General features: G+C 44.4%; 1 protein-coding gene across 15 annotated transcripts in view; it reads left to right on the forward strand.

The window, feature by feature from the left end:
• The window catches only part of LOC105469674 (fibroblast growth factor receptor 2), a 122,424-nt gene that overhangs the window by 56,185 nt on the left and 47,214 nt on the right, over nt 1–19,025 (forward strand). For all 15 annotated transcript variants that reach the window (XM_011721070.3, XM_011721138.2, XM_011721080.3 and 12 more), the window contains one exon: nt 4,244–4,367. In XM_011721070.3, the coding sequence (XP_011719372.1) occupies nt 4,244–4,367 (124 nt within the window). The remainder of the gene's footprint in view (nt 1–4,243; nt 4,368–19,025) is intronic.

Here is a 19,025-nt window from a genome sequence, read left to right on the forward strand (position 1 = left end):
GTCTGGATTTTTTTGCAATGTGGAAGGTAAATATCCAGGTGACAGCCTGGGTCTTTAACCTTTCACCCTTCACCTTTCACTTTGGTGTTTTGGTGTCAACAAACTAAATCTACATTCCCAGTTGTCACCTGAGGGTAGCCTGGGATTTAATAGGCATTTTGGGGGAATGAAGGTAACAGAAGAATTCTGAAAAACCTGTCTGGGCCACCTTGTGTCTTTGTGTGGATAGGGTGTGGAATGTTCATGGAATCCGCTTTTTGTATTACACTTGGGAGTGTAGAACATTTTGCTTCAATCTGCTTTGTTTCAATATTGAAATGTTATTTTTAAAAAGTCTTTAGTGAACATGGTTTTGAAGCCCATGCTCTCCTATTCTGTTACTGGCAGATGAAAAATAATGATGAATTCCACAAAGATTTGGCCATGAGCAGGAAAGAAAGAGTCTTGTGTTGGTTGGTGCAGAATTTCTTCCGTCTCTGGCTTTTGTGTTTGTTTTGCCAGATCCATTGGTTCTGCAGGAGGTAGCTACTATTGAATGATTATCTAAGGAGCTGTTTTATTATATTTTTTTGTTGTGTGTGTTGAGATTTCTGTTTGTTTGAAAGGTAGAAATGAGAAAAAAGTAAACAATACCCGTAATCCCAGTGCTTAATTATATAACATACATTGTTAACAATTTGGTATATTTTCTTTCTGATTTTAGCTATGTTTATAGTCAGGCTTATACCTTCAGTTCTATATGCATCTTTAGGGTGGTAAATGTGTCTGGTGTTTTTTTTTTTTTTAAATTTAAATAAATTGGAATCATGAATTAATTGTTTTTCATTTATCAATAACTGTTTAATGACACGTTACCAGGTCTGGACATAATGCTTCATTCTTTTTTATGACTATAGACTACGCTGTTTGAATGAACAATCCATTAGTTCATACAGGATGGACTATACATTCTTAATGTCTCTCTCCTTGACGTTCTTTTGCTCTTACAAGCAGTGCTTGAAGCAGCAGTTTTGTTCATGTGCCTTGAAGTAATTGTGCTATTTTCTGTGGGCTAGCTTTCTAGAAGTAGAATTAACTGGGTCAAAAAAATGTGTGCTGCTAATTTTAATAGGTACCAGCAAGTTATTTTACACAAAGGTTTTTCTCAATTTATGTTCCCATTCTCAACTGGAATCTTTTATTTCCCTACACATTCACCAAGTACTGAATAACACTGATCCTTCTAATTTTTGTTAATCAGCTGGTGAATAACAGTGTCTCATTATTGTTTTAATTTGCATTTCCCTGATCGTTAATGAGGTTAAGCATCTTTTCATATGTTTATTGGGTATTTACATTCCCTCTTCTCTGAAAGCAAAGATGGTGTATGTGCATTTGGCCTAACTGGCAAAAGAATTGTAGCACTGAAAATCTGAGGAATTTAGAAGCATGCATTGTGTATCTTACGTCATCGGAAGAGTCGTTTCTTTAGGTTTATATTGAATCTCCATATGGAAATAGAGTAATAAAAAACCCCCAAACTTTGTGCTTTTGTTTGCCATCTTTATCAAGTTATTATTGTAGTTTCTTAGCTTGCTATTAAGCAACCACTAATCAATGGTAGGATATCCCCTACAAAAGTGTCCAGCAGTTCCACTGTTGGTGGCGTTGAAGGGCATCCATTTGGAAAATGCTACAGCTCATAAAATTTGGGTCAATAAATCAAATACTGGAGCAATGGTGTAAGAAAATAAATATTAACGGCACTGCATGGGGCAATATTGATCAGGTACCAAGATTTCTGGACGGACAGAAACACCCTGTTCGGTAATTGTGCTTCTCATTGTAAAAACATTTTACAAACGTTAACTTATTAATATTTGTAGTGCATCTCCAGGAAGTAAATATTCAGGGAGCACGTGCTCTTGAAGAGGGATCTTGTATGGAATGCCATGGCCCCAGTGAGAGACTCGAGCTGACCATATCCCCTGGGGTTAAAAAGAGGGAGCAGTGAGCCAAGTTACATATGCCAAGATTTAATGTCTCAGCCGAGTCAGGCGATGCCCTCGCTGTGCAGTTCAGGTTCAGCTCCATTTGGAATACTCGGTGTGCCAAATCTGGATCCAGGCACAAGAAAGACATTGACAGTTTGAATGGGGTCCAGAGACAGGCACTAGCCGTGATTAAGGGCTTACGGGCATGACATTTGAGCGGGGGCTCAAAGAACTGAATATTTACAGCAGGGATAAATGCTGGATTACATGGCTTGGCAACGTGGGGACCCATGGCTACATCCCTAAGTTACCTGCCACATGACTGGTTCCCGATAGGCAAAGAGAGAATCATTTCTGTTACCCCTGAGAGCTTGAGGTGAAGGGAGGGTCTCTTTTTGGGTCTGTGACCTTCAAGTAAAATCAAGGAGCTTATACCTATGTGTCCCATGCTCTTAGCATAACGACACCATCGTAGCACCCAGGGATCCAGGATTTACGTAGGGAATTCTCATTGCGCTGGAAGATTTAGCATCCATATCTCCTCCTCCTCCAGAAGACACATTCTGAATGCAAGGTGCTTATCTCTTCTAAGGGGAGATGCAGTAGCATCTTGTTTGGGTCCTGTTACAAGTCTATGGCTCAACCAAGAGCAGAAAGCGAGTCTTTGATGTAGAGTACAGTACAGACTCTCCACTGTCGATCAGATGCCCGTAGATTCATTTTACTGCCAGACATTTTGCCTGCGACAGTGAGGATCAATTTCCCATCACCAGCTCCAGGCTGTTAGACTCTGAAACAGCCTTCATAGTTGTCGGTGACTGCAGCAGCCGAGCAAAGTGACTGCCCAGAACTGTCTTAACTCACTGCTTGTACTCTGTTAAGGAGGAAGGAGGCCAGCCTTCACCCAGTGATCCTTTCTAAGACTGTCGGTGATGAGCAGCGACCTGGTTTTAGAACTCAGCAGCAGTAACTCCACCCTGCAGTCATGGCTTGCCTAGAACTCAATGGCTGACATGAAAATCGTGGCTCTCCAGCGTGCTCCTCGCATCTCGTAACTCTGTTGGCAGGCTAATCACTGGCGCTGCTTTGCAAAGTGGACAGCTGCTCTGCCCTCCTGTTTTTATAATGGAGTGGTTACGAGATGATTTTCTTTATTCTCTAGTTTCTTGTATCACTCATGTGCTTGCAAATGCTCTGCCTGTATTTGTTTTTTACATGATTAACCCAAAATACTTGCAGTGCCCAGGGTATGGCTCAGAAGGTCAGTTGAAATTCCTGAAATGATAGCTGAGGTTAGTAGGCCTTGACTGTTTATTTTTTCACTTCATTTCACTGGAATGCCTTGTCCAAAACACCTATAGAGAGTGACTTGGATTCAGATAGAAATACTAAAGCCTTGAACCCTGAAGATACGAGATGTTACATTTTGTAGTAAGGAAAACTCACGCATGTTTGAAAATTTGAGTCCATGGAAATATTTGAAAAGCAGGGGGAGAACATTAGAATGGCATCTCTTCGTGTATTGACAGAACCTTGGGTAGGAGTCACAGTAGCTGATTTTCACATGTGCTGCTTATCTTTGAAAAGTCTCAAGAAGTTTGTGAACAGACTGATATACAACTTGAGTTTTGTAAGGATTCATTGCTCCCATATTTGGAATTTTGGGTATTTCTCTGAGGAACATGTATATCTATTCATCTACCACCAGAGATGGGAAGGGCAGACCTATGTTCTCAGCTGAAACTTCCTGAGACATCCGGACAACATCTGAGAACTATGAGCTCCTTAGGAGAAATGAGTTAGTTAAGGCAGGACAGAGGTGTTGGAGCAGTGCCTGGCATACAGTAAGTGCTCACTAGTGTTAGTTCTAGATGGTTCTATGATGCCATAGAGGCTGAAGTGGATGCGCAAACTGGTAGCTCGCCTGCCTGTGGCCATTGGTACCAGGCTGGCTGGTGTTCAGGCTTCCTGGCCACTTGGCCTCTCCTGGAGGAACCCTCACATCCACATTGGTAACAGGCCCACGCTGTACACTGCTGAATACCCCTGCACATCTGAATGTGTCAATATTTGCTTCACAGGTGTTCACCATGATGATGATGGTGGTTTTCATTTCTCATGATTCTTAGTGACAGTTACCCATTTAGAATTTAAGTGATTCTTCTATCCCTTCCCTGCCTCCTTCAGCTTCTTTTTAAATCAAGAAAGCACAGTACTTGGTATTCTGTGCTAGGATTGTTAAATAACCGCCTTTGCTTTGATCTTTTCAGGTACGAAACCAGCACTGGAGCCTCATTATGGAAAGCGTGGTCCCATCTGACAAGGGAAATTATACCTGTGTGGTGGAGAATGAATACGGGTCCATCAATCACACGTACCACCTGGATGTTGTGGGTGAGTTTGCCTCTCCTCGCGTGGCGGCTGCACACCAGCCCGTTCTTGCTTGACTCGTTTGAAAGCGTGAACGTTAAGTCCTGTTTCTCCCAAAAGTTTCAGGAGAATTGGTTCATTCTTATTCTTTCTACTATCATTTTAGAAGGCTGCTTCTGTCATCTGACAATGTTCTGTTTTCCAGGCAGCCAGGGTTTATGAGCTTTGCATGATCCTCATGGTTCCCAAGCGTCATCTGTGTAAAGTGGACGTGGTATGAAATGTCTGACATTTTGGAAGCTGAGATTGCTCTGAAAATGTTAACTGGGCAGGTGAAAAGGGTACAGATGTGCTGTAGGAGACCTTTGGTTTTAAAAGAGAAGCATCATTTCCCCAACAGGGCAACTGTAGAACGCCAGCTGAAGAGTAAAGGAAAAGGTCTGAGGACTGAGCCTGTGGTTGGCTGGAAAAAGGTGAATGTTGAGGGCCCGTCACTTCCATCACAAAGTCATTAGACAGTACCAGTTCCGTGTCTGTTCCTGGCAGCTATTTCCTCTGTGCAAAGGGAACCATGGATATGAGCTTATAAATACATTTTTGTCAGAGTGCACAGATAAGTAGGCCATTTTAATTAAACATTGGAGACCACCAAGCCTGTTGTCTTGGAAACTCAAATTTCTTCCCAAGTTTTGCCTGTGATGATGGGGCTTTGTTGTAACTAATGGAGAAAGGATGTTTCTCTGTCTTGGAGGATTGCTAACATATGGAACTCTACCTAAGACATATTTCACTGTTGCAGGATGGCAGGTTAAGATCCTTTCCATGTAGGGGCCATCTTTTCTCTTTCCTGTCATGTGCCATGACTTTCAACCTGCCACCATGAGCCCTTTCTTTTGGTTTGCCCTCCCTAAATGCACATTGCTGACTTCTGCTACAGACTCAACTCAGTTCACACTCACGTTTCGCCGTAATGTGACTGTTGGTAATTCCACAAGCCCACACCACCCACCGTGCCTCTGTAAACAAAGTGTCTCCTGCATCAATGCCTGTGCGTGTGTCCCTAGTATCATCTCACACGTGGGTCTCCTTCAACAAAATATCTTTGAAGAGAGAGACCCCATAGATATTGAAGTTGCCCAAAAAGCCACTAACAAATAATCCAAAAGCTTGATTAACCACATTGCAAAGATTTGGTTAATTAAAATTTTAGGTTAACTGAAAAGTAAACAGAACTATTTTGATTTTCTGTCAAGTTAAATGGAATTGGATCTGTAAGACACTCTGCCTTAGAAAGCATGGTATAGCCATTACTTTCATTTGCATATAAGCATTCAGGGAAAATAGTGCTTATTTGAAGATTTGAGTTTTGTTCTTCAGAAGCCTTCGGGCAAAATTTGATAGGTCCTTGAATAATGTTGATACTATAGATGTTCATAAAAGAGTGAGTTTTAGAACTCTTTCCCCATGGAGATATTTGTGGCATGTTTCTTAGTGGAAATTACTATGTTCAGATATTTTACAAAACAAACAAAAAGAGAAGTAACACTCAAATATGAGAAGAAAATGGTTAACATTTATTTTGGCATTGATACACTATGAATCCATTGATCAAAGAGCCTATGACTTGGCATTTTACCTGGGTTCTTGTGTATACTGAATGTGACATAAAAATATTTCTATTTAGGGAAAGAGTTAGATTTTGGGCTAAATGTTCTAAATACCTAATTTTGAAATTAAGTAATTTATTGTGGGAAAAAATAATCGTGCTGTAGCAGTCTTTTGGGATTACAGCTTTGCATAGGTCTACAAATCATTCATTAGGCTGGGCTGGGGCCATTCCAGGCATCGTGGAGTCAGATCGCGGCCACTCCGGTCTGGGCTCTTGCTTACAGCAAGTTTTAGGTTGAGTTGTTATGTAAAACATTCAAAAGCCCCTCGCCCCACCTCCCCTTTGAGCTTTCTGGCAGCTCATCCCTGTGAAGCCCTGAAGTCTCTCTTAGAGTTTAGGGTTGGGATTTGGATTGGGCTGCTGAATAATGGAATTGTGCTGTCTAATGTTAATCCCCTGGCAATCAGTCTTGTTGAAAAGAGCGTATGATTCAGTGGTGTAATGTAGAGAGAGCGTGGAGTGTATGGAGTAATGCAGAGAGAGGCCTGATTATGTCACAAATTTGGGAGATCGCCCAGCTAAACACGGGCCAATAATGACACAATGCTGGTTGGGAATATCCATTAAAGCTCAACTCCAATAATTTTCCAAGCCTTGAACCTTCTTTATAAATAGAAGCCAAAAGTCAGTGGAGTATAAGACATTTTCAGTAAAGATGGAAGTGTGAAATACTCTCATCTCTGCTCAAAACCCTAGTAATTGCTTTGTGAAGCACTAATAAAATAAGAATTGAGTCAGCTAAAGAGGCTCATGTAGACGTACAGGGTTGGCAGTCATTCTGAACGTCTCAGCAAGTGGAAACAAAAAGGATTCAGGCTTAAGCAGTGAATTTCTGGTAGCCCACAGGCCCAAGTGTGATACACTGCTGTGTGATAACAGCTTTTCAGCCACCTCTCTGTTTCACAGAAAATCAGAAACCCTATCCTAGTGCAAGCGAAGTCCCTTTCTTGCCCACATTCTTTGGGGTTTTATTTTTGTTGCTATGATACATAGATTGTGGTTCAGATATTACGAAGCATCAAGATGGGTGAGATCTTTTTATTGAAATTCTTCCATGGAAAGGCGTTCCCATAAGCACTTTAATGTAAAAGCCGTGTAATTTAAGTGACATTCTTGTGTTCTGGAATTAAACAGCAAGCCATTGTTGTGTGTAAGGGAAATGCTCTCATTTATGGGAGCCCTTTTAGGAGCCTGGCTTGATCCTCATTAAAATTGACACCATGACTTTTCAGCTATTTACTACAAGGGAAAATTAGTGTGACGCTCCACATTTCGGTAATTGTGGCAATAATAAAATGGGCTTCCCTAAAATAGCTGGCTCCGGGAGGTGGCACATCTTCACCATCATTCATCATTGAGTGGTACCGGAGCCCTGGATTCCGACTGAGGTCCTGTCACTGTGAAGCTGCAACGTTGGGATGACTCATTTCACTTTCCTTGTGTCCAAAAATGAAGGAACCAGAACTCATGAATGTTAGAACAAAAAAGTGGCTTGTGCCGTGGAACCAATAGCAGGTTTGTCAGTGGCCATACCTGGGCCCCCTAGTGAATTGGGACAAATTATTTAGCTTTTCCGAGGCTCTGTTTTATCACCAGTAAAATCGGAATGATGATACTGACCTCATTCCTATGATGGTTGTATTAGGTTTCCTAGGGCACCCCTAACAAATTACTATAAACTAATTGGCTTAAAACAAAAGAAATCTATTCTCTTACAGTTCTGGAGCCTAAAAGTCCAAAATTAAGGTGTTGGCAGGTTCCACACCCCTCTCCCAGCTTCTGGTAGCTGTCCTTGGCTGAGGCACCACTCCAATCTCTGCCTCCGTCTTCATGCAATCATGTTCTCACTGTGTGTCTCAAAATCTCCTTCTGTCTTCCTCTTGTGAGGACACCTGTCACTGGATTTAGGGCCCACCATAAATCCAGGATGAGCTAACCTCGATCTTTTTAACTTAATTACCTTTGCAAAGACCTTTTCCTTCAAATAAGGTCACATTCCTAGTTTCCAAGGCTTAGGACGTGGACTTACCTTCTCAAAGGTCACCCTTCAACTCACTACGTTGGTTATGAGGCATCAGTTGGCTTAGCAGATGAAAACATCAGATTGGCGTGTAGGTGGCCAGCAACAAATACTGGTTTCCTCCCTTCCAAACCAGGATTCTTTTGAGGGTTAGAACAGATCTTTAATAGCTTTTATTAGTCTCAATCAGAAGTCTTATTAAACAAACAATGCCATTTTGAGGCTGGGCGCAGTGGCTCACACCTGTAACCCAGCACTTTGGGAGACCGAGGTGGGCGGATCACCTAAAGTCAGGAGTTAAGAGACCAGCCTGGCCAACATGGTGAAACCTCGTTTCTACTAAAACTACAAAAATTAGCCGGGCATTAGGTGGGCACCTGTAATCCCAGCTACTCAGGAAGCTGAGGCAGGAGAATTGCTTTAACCCAGGAGTTGGAGGTTGCAGTGACCCAAGATCGTGCCATTGCACTCCAGCCTGGGCAGCAAGAGTGAAACTCCATCTCAAAAAGAAAATGAAAAAAGAAAGCCAGGCGCAGTGGTTCACGCCTGTAATCCCAGCAATTTGGGAGGCCAAGGCAGGCAGATCATGAGGTCAGGAGTTCAAGATCAGCCTGACCAACATGGTGAAACCCTGTCTCTGCTAAAAATACAAAAATTACCCGGGTGTGGTGGCGCACACCTGTAATCCCAGCTACTCAGGAGGCTGAGGCAGGAGAATTGCTTGAACCCGGGAGGCGAAGGTTGCAGTGAGCTGAGATTGTGCCACTGCACACCAGCCTGGGTGACAGAGCGAGACTCCATCTAAAAAAAAAAAAAGTCATTTTGGGACCTAGAGAAGTGGCCAGAGGCTGACATTGACATTTCCTCCTGAGGTTTCCACCTTTGACTCATGCTGTCATCGAAGCCGTCCTGAGACTGATTTGGCTGTTGGACTTGCAGGAGAGGGGTATGGAGTTTGAAGACTTGAAGTTCATGGAGTTGGCCTCTTTATGCCCACCCCTCCCCCTCCCTCACTTTACAGTGGAGGAAGTTCAGGTTCAGCTGGGATAAGTAATTTGCTAAGTTAGGGCTTGGATCAGGCATTCTGGAGCTGGGGCCTGCATCTGGGTGTTCTCCACACCTACTTATATGAATGCTCCTTGCTCGCCAAGCCGACTTTTTCATTTGATGTTCACTGTGGCGTGTTTCAGTAGGGACTGCTGCTGTCACCCCACCCTGCTTTCAGCTCTTTGCTGCAGAAGACAGAATGTACAGGAGAAAAATAAGAACTTAAAAGACTAGTTGCTCTTCCTCACTCATGTAGACGATTTGGCTTTGAATCATGAATTCTTGCTTCTTTTGGGCATTCCAGTTCTGCATCTCCAGAGACCCTCAGGTACGTCAAGCTTTTTGCCTGGTATTTGATATTTTGGGGGACAAAGTACAGTGGAGGTGGAAATGGTGCCTCTGATTTTTGCCAAGGCCAGATATGTCTTCTCCCCATTCCTTGTTTTTTGTTTTTTTTTGTTTTTGTTTTTGTTTTTTAAGAGACAGAGTTTTGCTCTGTTGCCCAGGCTGGAGTGCAGTGGCATGATCTTGGCTCATTGAAACCTCCGCCTCCCAGGTTCAAGTGATTCTCCTGCCATAGTCTCCTGAATAGTTAGGATTATAGCTGTGTGCCACCATGCCCAGCTAGTTTCTGTAGTTTTCAGTAGAGATGGGGTTTCACCATGTTGGCCAGGCTGGTCTCAAACTCCTAGCCTGGAGTGATCTGCCTGCCTTGGCCTCCCAAAGTGCTAAGATTACAGGTACAAGCCACCGTGCCCGGCCTTTATCAGTTTAACTTTCCAGCAATTTGTTCCCCCTACCTGTCCCCATTCCCTTGAATGAAAGCTGTAAGCAGCAGGCAGTTGCTGTTTGGGGGCCCATCAGAGGCCGCATGTCATTTCTGGATGGGTCAGGCGTCACTGCCAGTCCCAGCTTGCTGGCGGCAGATCAGCATGGCACTGTCAACTAGCCCTTGACATAAATCTGTTGTAACTCAGCTCCAGACATGATGGGACACAGCCCGAAAGCTCACAGGAATCCGTACCCGAGCGAAGTCCCCCCTCAGGCGTGTGTTCGAGAATGAAGCGTCTTTTATTCCAAGCACTGACTGATAAGCTCGAATGTGGAGTTGACACCTGGAATGGAGCTTTTGGGAGCTTTTGGCAGCCCGTCCCCAGTGGGAGAAGGAGGAATGGCTGAAGTTGTTGACTGCTTGGGGCAGCCTCTGTCCCAGGAAGACAAAAGCTCCAGTGTGATGGCTGAGCCGGGGCCAGGGGACCGAGGCACGGCGGAGTCCCTCAAACCACAGCTGGAGTGTGAAGTTTGGACTCTCTCCTGGGTTTGGAACAAAGTAGTGGTTAAGTAAATGAAGAAGCGGTGGCCTAGTTAATTAATTAACCGGTCAATTCATTACTGAAGCTGTCAAGATTCGATCATTCCTGCCCACTTGCTCCCGATGGAAGGCTGCGTCTCGGTCTCAGTTTCCATCACACTGTGGCTTCTGGATGGAACTTTTGTTTGTGTGTGTGATGAGGAGTGGCTATGGTGGCATCATTTAAATGACGTGATTCTGCATGTCCAGAGACGTTAGGACATTGAAAACCTGACCATTACCGTTTAGGTTGTCACGCTTGTACCTGTTCCTGGCACAAGGTCTTGGCTCCATAGAGCCCTGTGGGGTTCTGAACTTGAAGCCTCTTGACTTAGAGGCTTCCTGGCCAGGCCTCATTTGATTTTCCATACTCCTGGTTTCGCTGCCAGTGAATTCTTTTCCATTTCTCGCTCTGAGTGTAAGACTTGGTGTCCTACCCTGACACGGGCTCTGCATGCCAGCTCTAGAGTTGCAAAATCTCACCGGAGGGAGGCAGAAAGCCCCTCTATTGAGAAGGGATTGGGGTGGCGTGCCAGGTAATGGGTCACAGCGACGGCCTTTCTAAGTGGGCTTGTTTAGTTGACCGGAGATCACGGAACTGGAGCGGGCTTGAGGAGGAAACACTTTCCTTTTGCTGCTTTTGTGTCCCCAGCAGCCATCTCATCCTGTTCTTATAAACCATCACTGTTGCAGACAACCCCTAAGGGTCTCTACTCTGTGCCAGATGCCCTCTCTGGAGGTTCAGGTGGAAACTACATGGAGATGGGTGTCAAGTTCTGTTTCCATCCTTGCTAACTCTCTGGCCTTGGAAAAGACATGGAACCTCTGAGTCTCAGTTTCCTTGCATGTAAAATGGGGGTAATGACCCACTTTTTCCTTGTAGCACTATGGGGAGGAGGAGGTGGTAGGAGAGGCAGCGCTTTTAAATAATAGTACCATGCAACTGTTAGTCAGTATTGTGCGTCGGTCCCACACTTCCTCTTGCATCTCCAGACAGAGTCACGTACCCTGAGCCCATCCTGATGAAAGGAGGGGTCAGTCCTGTCCTTTCCTCCAGGATAGAGATTTCAAAACTTCCTTTGGTAGCTACTGTTTAATGAGCTTTTGATTGCTACAAAGCAGCTTTTCATTCCTGTTTCACAACAGCGATCCCGGGGGGCAAAGGCTGGTTAGTGGCAGCTAGATCACTCCGAACGTACTGACTGGCAAATAGACTCTCCCGCAGAACTGACCCCAGCAAGAAGCCTTTGGGAGCAGGTGGTATTCTGTGGGTGCCAGCTCCCTGGGGTGGGAGCAGGCACACGCCAGCCTGGATGGGGCATGGTGGAACTCTGCAGTGTCAGCTTTTTTGTCCCATTCTCTACAGGCTACCCGTTGTCCTTTGCCCCACCATTGAGGAAGGAAGCCTTATTGACTGCTTTTGGTTCTTGCAGGGGGGGCCTGGGTGAGGTGGCTGGAGAGAGGGCTAATATTTGGTCTGGCATTTAATCTTGGCATTTCATTTATGGTGTGGGCAAAGAGGATGTAGACGTGTTAAAATCAAGTTAATATCTTACGGTTTTATGTAAGAAGAGGTTACCTGGAGATTCAAGTGAGGATGGGGCAGAGAGAAAGCTGCTTCTGTCAGAGCTTGGACAAATAAACTTGCCATGAAATGTCAATTTATTGATGGCAGTTAGAGTGTGCAGTAATGTGTTGAAACTTAGCAAGGTTTCTGTCAGCGTGTGCTAAATTGAAATAATCAAAAAACAGTTTAATAAGTTGCTTATATTTGGAGTTTTATGGTTCTTAACATTGCAAATTCTGAAGAAAGAAATTAGTTTCTCTCTAAACTCACTTAGTCATATGGCTGTATCAACGGCTGCCTTTATAAATCGAAAGACCTCAGTTGGGAAGTTTTATGAGATGGAGTCTTGTTCTCTTGCTCAGGCTGGAGTGCAGTGGCTTGGCCCACTGCAACCTCCACCTCCTGGGTTCAAGTGATTCTCCTGCCTCAGCCTCCCGGTAGCTGGGATTACAGGCGGACACCATCACACCTGGCTAATTTGTGTATTTTTAGTAGAGATGGAGTTTCACCATGTTGCCCAGGCTAGTCTTGAACTCCTGACCTGAGGCGATCTGCCTGCCCAGGCCTCCCAAAGTGCTGGGATTATAGGCATGAGCCACTGTGCCTGGCCTGCCAACTCTTGTTAAGATGTGTGTGTGGAATGCTTTGTGTTCTTCCCCTTTTAAAAGATGTGTCTGTTGGTTTGTTTTCACGGATTCGCTCTCCCTTAGGAGACCCAGCTCTTGCATTCACGGTCTTCGTGCTTGGTTTGTTTTCACCGTCAGAGAAGGTAGGATGCTGTAGGGTTCTACCTACAGGTAGGATGTGCTCCCTACTTAGAGAGCGGGTTTGAGTTGGAAGGGTGGCGTCAGAGAGCCGCTGTGCACCTTTCACTGTAGCTGGTCAAATGTGGGTGTCTGGGGAAGAGATGGCCGAGGGTGTCGGTGTTGCTGTAGGGAGGTTGTTCTGTTTCCTGTTCTGAGAAGAGACAGATGAGGCAATGGGAACCTCATTGCTTTCGCTTGGTGGGAGAAAATCGAGTAGAGCTCTCTAGCTAGGATTTTGTGTATTTGCTGAGTTGCAGTGGTTAATTCTCTGTGAAGCACGTGTTATGCTCATTTAGCCTGTATGTGGTCGAGAGGGTGATGGTTGTCTGAATGAGGCATAAGGCTTTGCCCTCATGGAGTTCCTCAGGTCACATTTTGAGGTCAAAGACCATAAATTGGGATGGAAATTTCTAGATCTTGATGGAACTCCAACTTTTTCTTTCTTTCTCTCAAAGCCGCTGGATTACAGGATTCTCTCAAATAAGGCTGGCAGGAATTCTGTCCATCCCAAATAAGTATGCAAATCTACAGGTCAAACGGTGCCCCAGACATATTCCGCACCGGATCAGGGAGATTGTGGTCTTTTGAGAGACAAGCATTGGATATTATTCTAGTAGGATCTTTTGGAAATTATGCTCTATTAGAAAAAGGAAGTTCTCATTTTACTGGTTCAGTGTACACTCTGTACTGAAACTGAAAAGTAAAGAACTTAACCCTTTAAATTTTACATTTTGACCGGGCGTGCTGGCTCATGCCTGAAATCCTGGCACTTTGAGAGGCTGAGGCAGGTGGATCATTTGAGGTCAGGAGTTCGAGACCAGCCTGGCCAACAATCTGTACTAAAAAATACAAAAATTAGCCAGGCGTGGTGGTGTGTGCCTGTAATCCTAGCTACTCGGCAGGAGAATCATTTGAACCTGGGAGGCGGAGGTTGCAGTGAGCTGAGATTGTTCCACTGCACTCCAGCCTGGGTGACAGAGTAAGACTTCTCAAAAACAAACTAACAAAAATTAAAATATTAAAAACTAGCCAGTCATCATGGTGCATGCCTGTAGTCTCAGCTATTCTGGAGGCTGAGGCAGGAGAATTGCTTATACCCGGGAGGCAGAGGTTGCAGTGAGCTGAGATTGTGCCATTGCACTCCAGCCTGGGCAACAGAGTGAGACTCCATCTCAAAATAAATAAAATAAATTTTACATTTTGTACTAAAGAAACAAAGCCATTCTGTATGTGAGACTCCCACCGAGTGTTCATAGGGAGGGACTGGAGCTGGGGCCTGACTTGAGGCTTCCCATCTGGCTTAGACAGTGAGAAAAGCAGTGGCATTTGGATTGAAGGCTTTTGTGATCTGGGTGACGATTTTGAAGTTTCTCTTTAGGTCATGCTGTACTTAGAAGTATCTAGAACCATGATTATTTTCAGTTTCTGAGTTTCATCTCCAAGAAAACAAATGGGATTTGTTGTTCAGCCTCTCATGTTATTCCTATCAAAGGGAGGCATTTCTTGTTTGCTCAGATGGGCTAAAAGCTTTTACTTCTGCTCGAACCACCCTAGGAGCAAAACAAGGCATGTGAGAGATGAGCATGATAGATTTTCTAGACTTCTCTAGAAGAAAGGCTTTTTAGACGGTGAAAGTTGATGAAGCCTGCCGGCATTTTTACAATGGACATCCTCCATGTCTGCACATCTCAATCTCCTTCATTCTTACTAGTGGCCAATATGCTCTTCTTTCATGGATATAGTACAATTTGTTTAATCATATTAAACAATATGATTGTTGTGCAGATCCTTTGTTTTCCAGTAAGAAAACACTACAGTGACAAGCTTTGTACACGCTTATTTATTAGGCATCTGTGTGAATATTTTTCTAGGACAGATTTGTAAAGGTTGGTTAACTGGATCGTTTTCGGTAGATTTCAGTCAAACGTTGTAAAGCTCAGGGGCCTTACTTACTTGGAGTGCTTGCTGTCTTTGACGGAGGGCTCCCCTGTGCTTTGGTTTTTAGCTTCTTTGCAAATCATTGGAGAGAAGATTCTCTAATTAGGAGTTCACCCACTGTAATAAGAGGGTATACTTCATTCCTGGACATTAAAAAAAACCAAACTTTTCCAGCTTGAAGGAAACATTCTCTTCCCCTGAAGGAAACCCAGCTATGCAGACACCAGCTGATAATCTTGCATTCCTGAAAGATGTTGCACCCCCTATGGTGAGTGGCGGCTGCTGAGGCTCTGATGTGACTCCCAGGCGTGAATGCTCTCAGCTGTGTTTACCTCAGCTCCTCAGGAGGGAGCCTGGGAGACTGACGTCTGAGTTTTATATCAGTGTCAAAACCCAAGCACAACCTAGGGAGGGGCCTCCTGCCTAGTGTGTGAGGGTCAGGAGATGGAAAAGCTCTCACTGAGTAAACTGGACAAGGTCAATATACCTCGCTGATTGAGAAGGTAGGTTTTCCATGACCTTAGAAATTGATCTTGTTCACTCCGAGATATTGTCACCTTTGCTATGTCTCCTTTTTAAAAAAAATTGTGGTAAAATATACATAACATAAATATACTGCTGTAACCATTTTTGAATGTGTAATTCAGTGACATTAAGTACATTCCATTTGTTGTGCAACTGACATCACCATTGTTCATCTTCAGGACTTTTTCATCATCCCAAAACCGTGACTCCTTTTAGCAAAAGGAGACCAATTTTGAACCTAAATTTGGCATCATCACTCTCTGGTTACCAAAGAATCTTTAGTTCTGGTGAAACTTTTTGAAGACAGAGACCTCAGAGTATCTTAAACAGTTGGGGTGTAAATAACACACAGTCCTGCTCCTGTAATTTGCCCAAGAAGACCCAAATTGATACCCAGCTGGTAGAAGCCACTCAACCCAAAGCCAAATAATACAGCCTAGAACATTAATTAGGGAAGGTACTTTGCCTCCACCTGCTTTGGTCTTCCCAGGCCCTGAGCCCAGCCAGCACTTTACTCTCTCCTTCACTTCATTGAGCAGGCACAATGGCATTAGTGGTGTTTTGCTTCTAGCATTTCACAGGGTGCAGCCTCCATCAGTCACTTTGTGACTTTAGTGCTGGAGGGAGGACACTTCATTTTTACCCAAACAAGTTTGTTCCGCAGACTTCACTGTCTCTGCAGAGAGAGGTGTGTGTTTTAGAGGAAGCGGGAGCCCCAGCCGATTCTGCAAGACTTCTGAGAGTCAGATATCCAGACAGAAGATGCAGATACCTGGGTGACCAGACAGCAAAGAGGAAAGAATAAAAGGAGCATGCGCCAAGCCTGCGAGGGAGAAAGAGCAACAAACCAGTGACCTTCTACAAAAATGTGTTAAAAACAAACAAACAAACAAAAAACAAAAACAGGTGACTCTGGCTGCCCAGCATCCCAGACCACTCATCTGTTCTAGAAGGTGACAAGCCAAAATACCAGCTGTGGGCACCTGGGCTCTTTCTGAAGGTGTCATTTTCCTGGCCATCGTAGCCTTCCCTTTTTCTGCTGATCATTTTTAGTTCTGACCTTCCTTTGTGCTGATCTTAAGAAGCTGGAGAAAGCTTCGTGTTTCTGCGAAAACAAAACTCAGAACCCAACGAGATTTAGCCTGTCAGGCTTGAGTGCATTAGGTGGAGTCTTGACAAGGCAATGAACTCATTCCACTAATTGTAATTAGCGCGAGGCCTTTAGCAAGTTCTGGGCTCCTCAGACTTCAGAGGGCTTTGATCGGCCTCCTCCTCCTAATAACCATGCCTCATGCTAACTGGTTTAGTGCGTTTTTTATGCAACAAAAGCAACCACCGCCTACTCTTTAGAAAAAAGCTAGGCAGGCTTTAGAAAAAAGAATTCTCAGTTGTTTTCACTTGTCCTCCAAATCGCAGAATGTTCTTTCCCTTTTCAGCTCTTTGGAGTTGCTAAGAGACTGCCATTTTGGAGGAAGGGTAATTAAATTTTGATTTTAATTTAAAGACAGAGCAGGCAAGGTTATCCACGCTCCTTAAGTGAATGGGGGCTTGAGAGCAGAAGACTGGCTGTTTCCAGATCAATACTGGGAACTCCGTGTGATTGGAGTCTCTCGGTGTTTGACTGCCCGACAGAGGTGGCTTTGAAATGGACCTTTGTGGCAAGTACTGCCTGACTTTTGGGGAGGAATGCTCGGGAGACCAGTGTGAGCCGGGAAGCCAGCCACTCTGTGCTTGATGAATTTATAGGTGTAATTTAAGAGCCTGGTTCTCCTTCTGATCCCCGGGATGCATGTTTACTGAGCCTGTAGACGTGAGGCCTCTCGGCTCAGTGGACATTCTTTATGGCCTTTGCTATGTCAGAGCAAAAGCTGTAGATCTCTTATGAGCAAACATAGTACTATGTCCAGAGGAGGACTGGCATGTTATAAAAATTCAATGGTCAATTAACAAAGATTTATTCTTTGTCACTCAGGTAGGTTTTTCCTCTCTGTCTCCCTCAATAATTCCCTCTTGGAAGGAAGCAGGCTGTGCTTTCCTGCTGCAGTCTTTAGTTGGGTTATGGCTCCCAGCTACAGAGCAGGGCTTGACAGAGCCCATCCTGATATTTAAATTCTTAGCAGCTGGGCTTTCTGCTTTAGCGGAGTGGACACTTGAAAAAAGGGGGCGAGACCAAGAGTGAGAGCGAGAACGCTGGGAGAGAATGTATTTTTTTTAAAGCACTTCAGCCTGTGTTTACTACGCGTTTATTTAGTGGAACCTCATTCCAGCAGTGCAGCCAACTGTCCCGGCAGCAGTGGCCGCACCCTTTGGACTGCTTTCCATTCCGTCTTAATGTGGAATTCACACAGGCACCTTCCAATCACGCTTTTGAAGGTTCTCATCTTGTTCCAGGTCCGCGCACCGTGCGTTTGCGACCTGCTGAATTCAGAACGTCTATTCTTATATGTGTGTATATATGTAATTAAAATTGCAGTAAAGAAACAGAGGAGCTACTCATCAGCCTATTTTTCCATGTGTTTATCTCACTCCCTTTGTAAAAAGGAAAATCTGTTTTATATAATATCTGAGAGTTAAACATGCTAGAAGAGAACCTTGCCTAAAACTGTAAATCCTTCCTGTCCTTCCTGGTGGAGAAGATATGATTTTTGCTATCACATAGTAGAAGAGATGAACTAGCACCGGGCTTTAGTCTGTCACCCAGAGATAATTCATCAGTGAATTCTTTTTATATCAGCTTGTTGCAAAAAAAGTTGCAAACTTGAGGGGTTTGGTTTGCCCAGGGACTGGGGAGGTTCCTGGTGAGGAGAACACATGAGCTCTTGGGGTCATGATCCCCTTTGTCTCTGCCCTAGTACCCACTGGGCCAGGCCACAAAGGGGGCCCCCACTCTGCCCAGCCTGCATCCTCGTCCACCATCTGCACCCTGCCGTCACCTCGGTTTTTCAGAAGTTAGGACAGGAGTCCAGGCGCTGTCATCTACTTACTGCTCACTGTTCCTGAGGTTCTTATGGATTCCGAGAGGTGGTGGATGGCTGAAGGGTTCGAGAGGAGGAGCGCAGGGTTCGGCAGATGCTGGCATCCTGGGCCCTTTTCCAAGACGTCCAGGCCTCCTTCTCCGACTTGTTTAAGGGCAGAGAATAAGGTTGCAAAGGAAATCAAAGCCTGATGTGGAGAAATGAAACATGAGACCTACTGACTTTTTAAAAACATTTTAAATAACATTCTCTAAGGTTTCATTTTATACCGAAGGCAGCTGTAATAAGTTTGGAAGACAGTGTAAGGTTTCTATTACAGCACAATCCTGCTTGCAGTTTTTCTACCAGAAGTGAGAAAGGGCGGAGGGGGAGTGGAGGTGGTTAAGAGGTTATTTTGTATAAGGTGAGAAAATTTGAAAAGATGAATTCAAGACTGCAAGCGTGTAACATTTGGTATGCTGTCATTCGCAAATGCAATAACATTAAGCCATTGCAAACTTGGGGTGTGTGTGTGTGTGTGTGTGTGTGTACATAGTCGGGATAGCATTGGAATAACTTAATAACTGGAGCTCAGCAGCACTTTGACCACAAGGAAAACAAGACTGCAGCTCTGTAGTGGGCCCTGCCAGTGTTGCCCCAGTGACTAAATTCTCTGTCGAAGCCTGGCGCAGGCCAGAGATGTCAGGCGGTATGAAAGCACTCATTGTTCACAAGGCATCATTATTTGGTACTGCATACACAATGTTTGCTTGTGAAACGATTTATTAGAAACAAGTATGTTTAA

Source organism: Macaca nemestrina, chromosome 9, assembly GCF_043159975.1.
Source record: "Macaca nemestrina isolate mMacNem1 chromosome 9, mMacNem.hap1, whole genome shotgun sequence".
Classification (NCBI taxonomy): domain Eukaryota; kingdom Metazoa; phylum Chordata; class Mammalia; order Primates; family Cercopithecidae; genus Macaca; species Macaca nemestrina.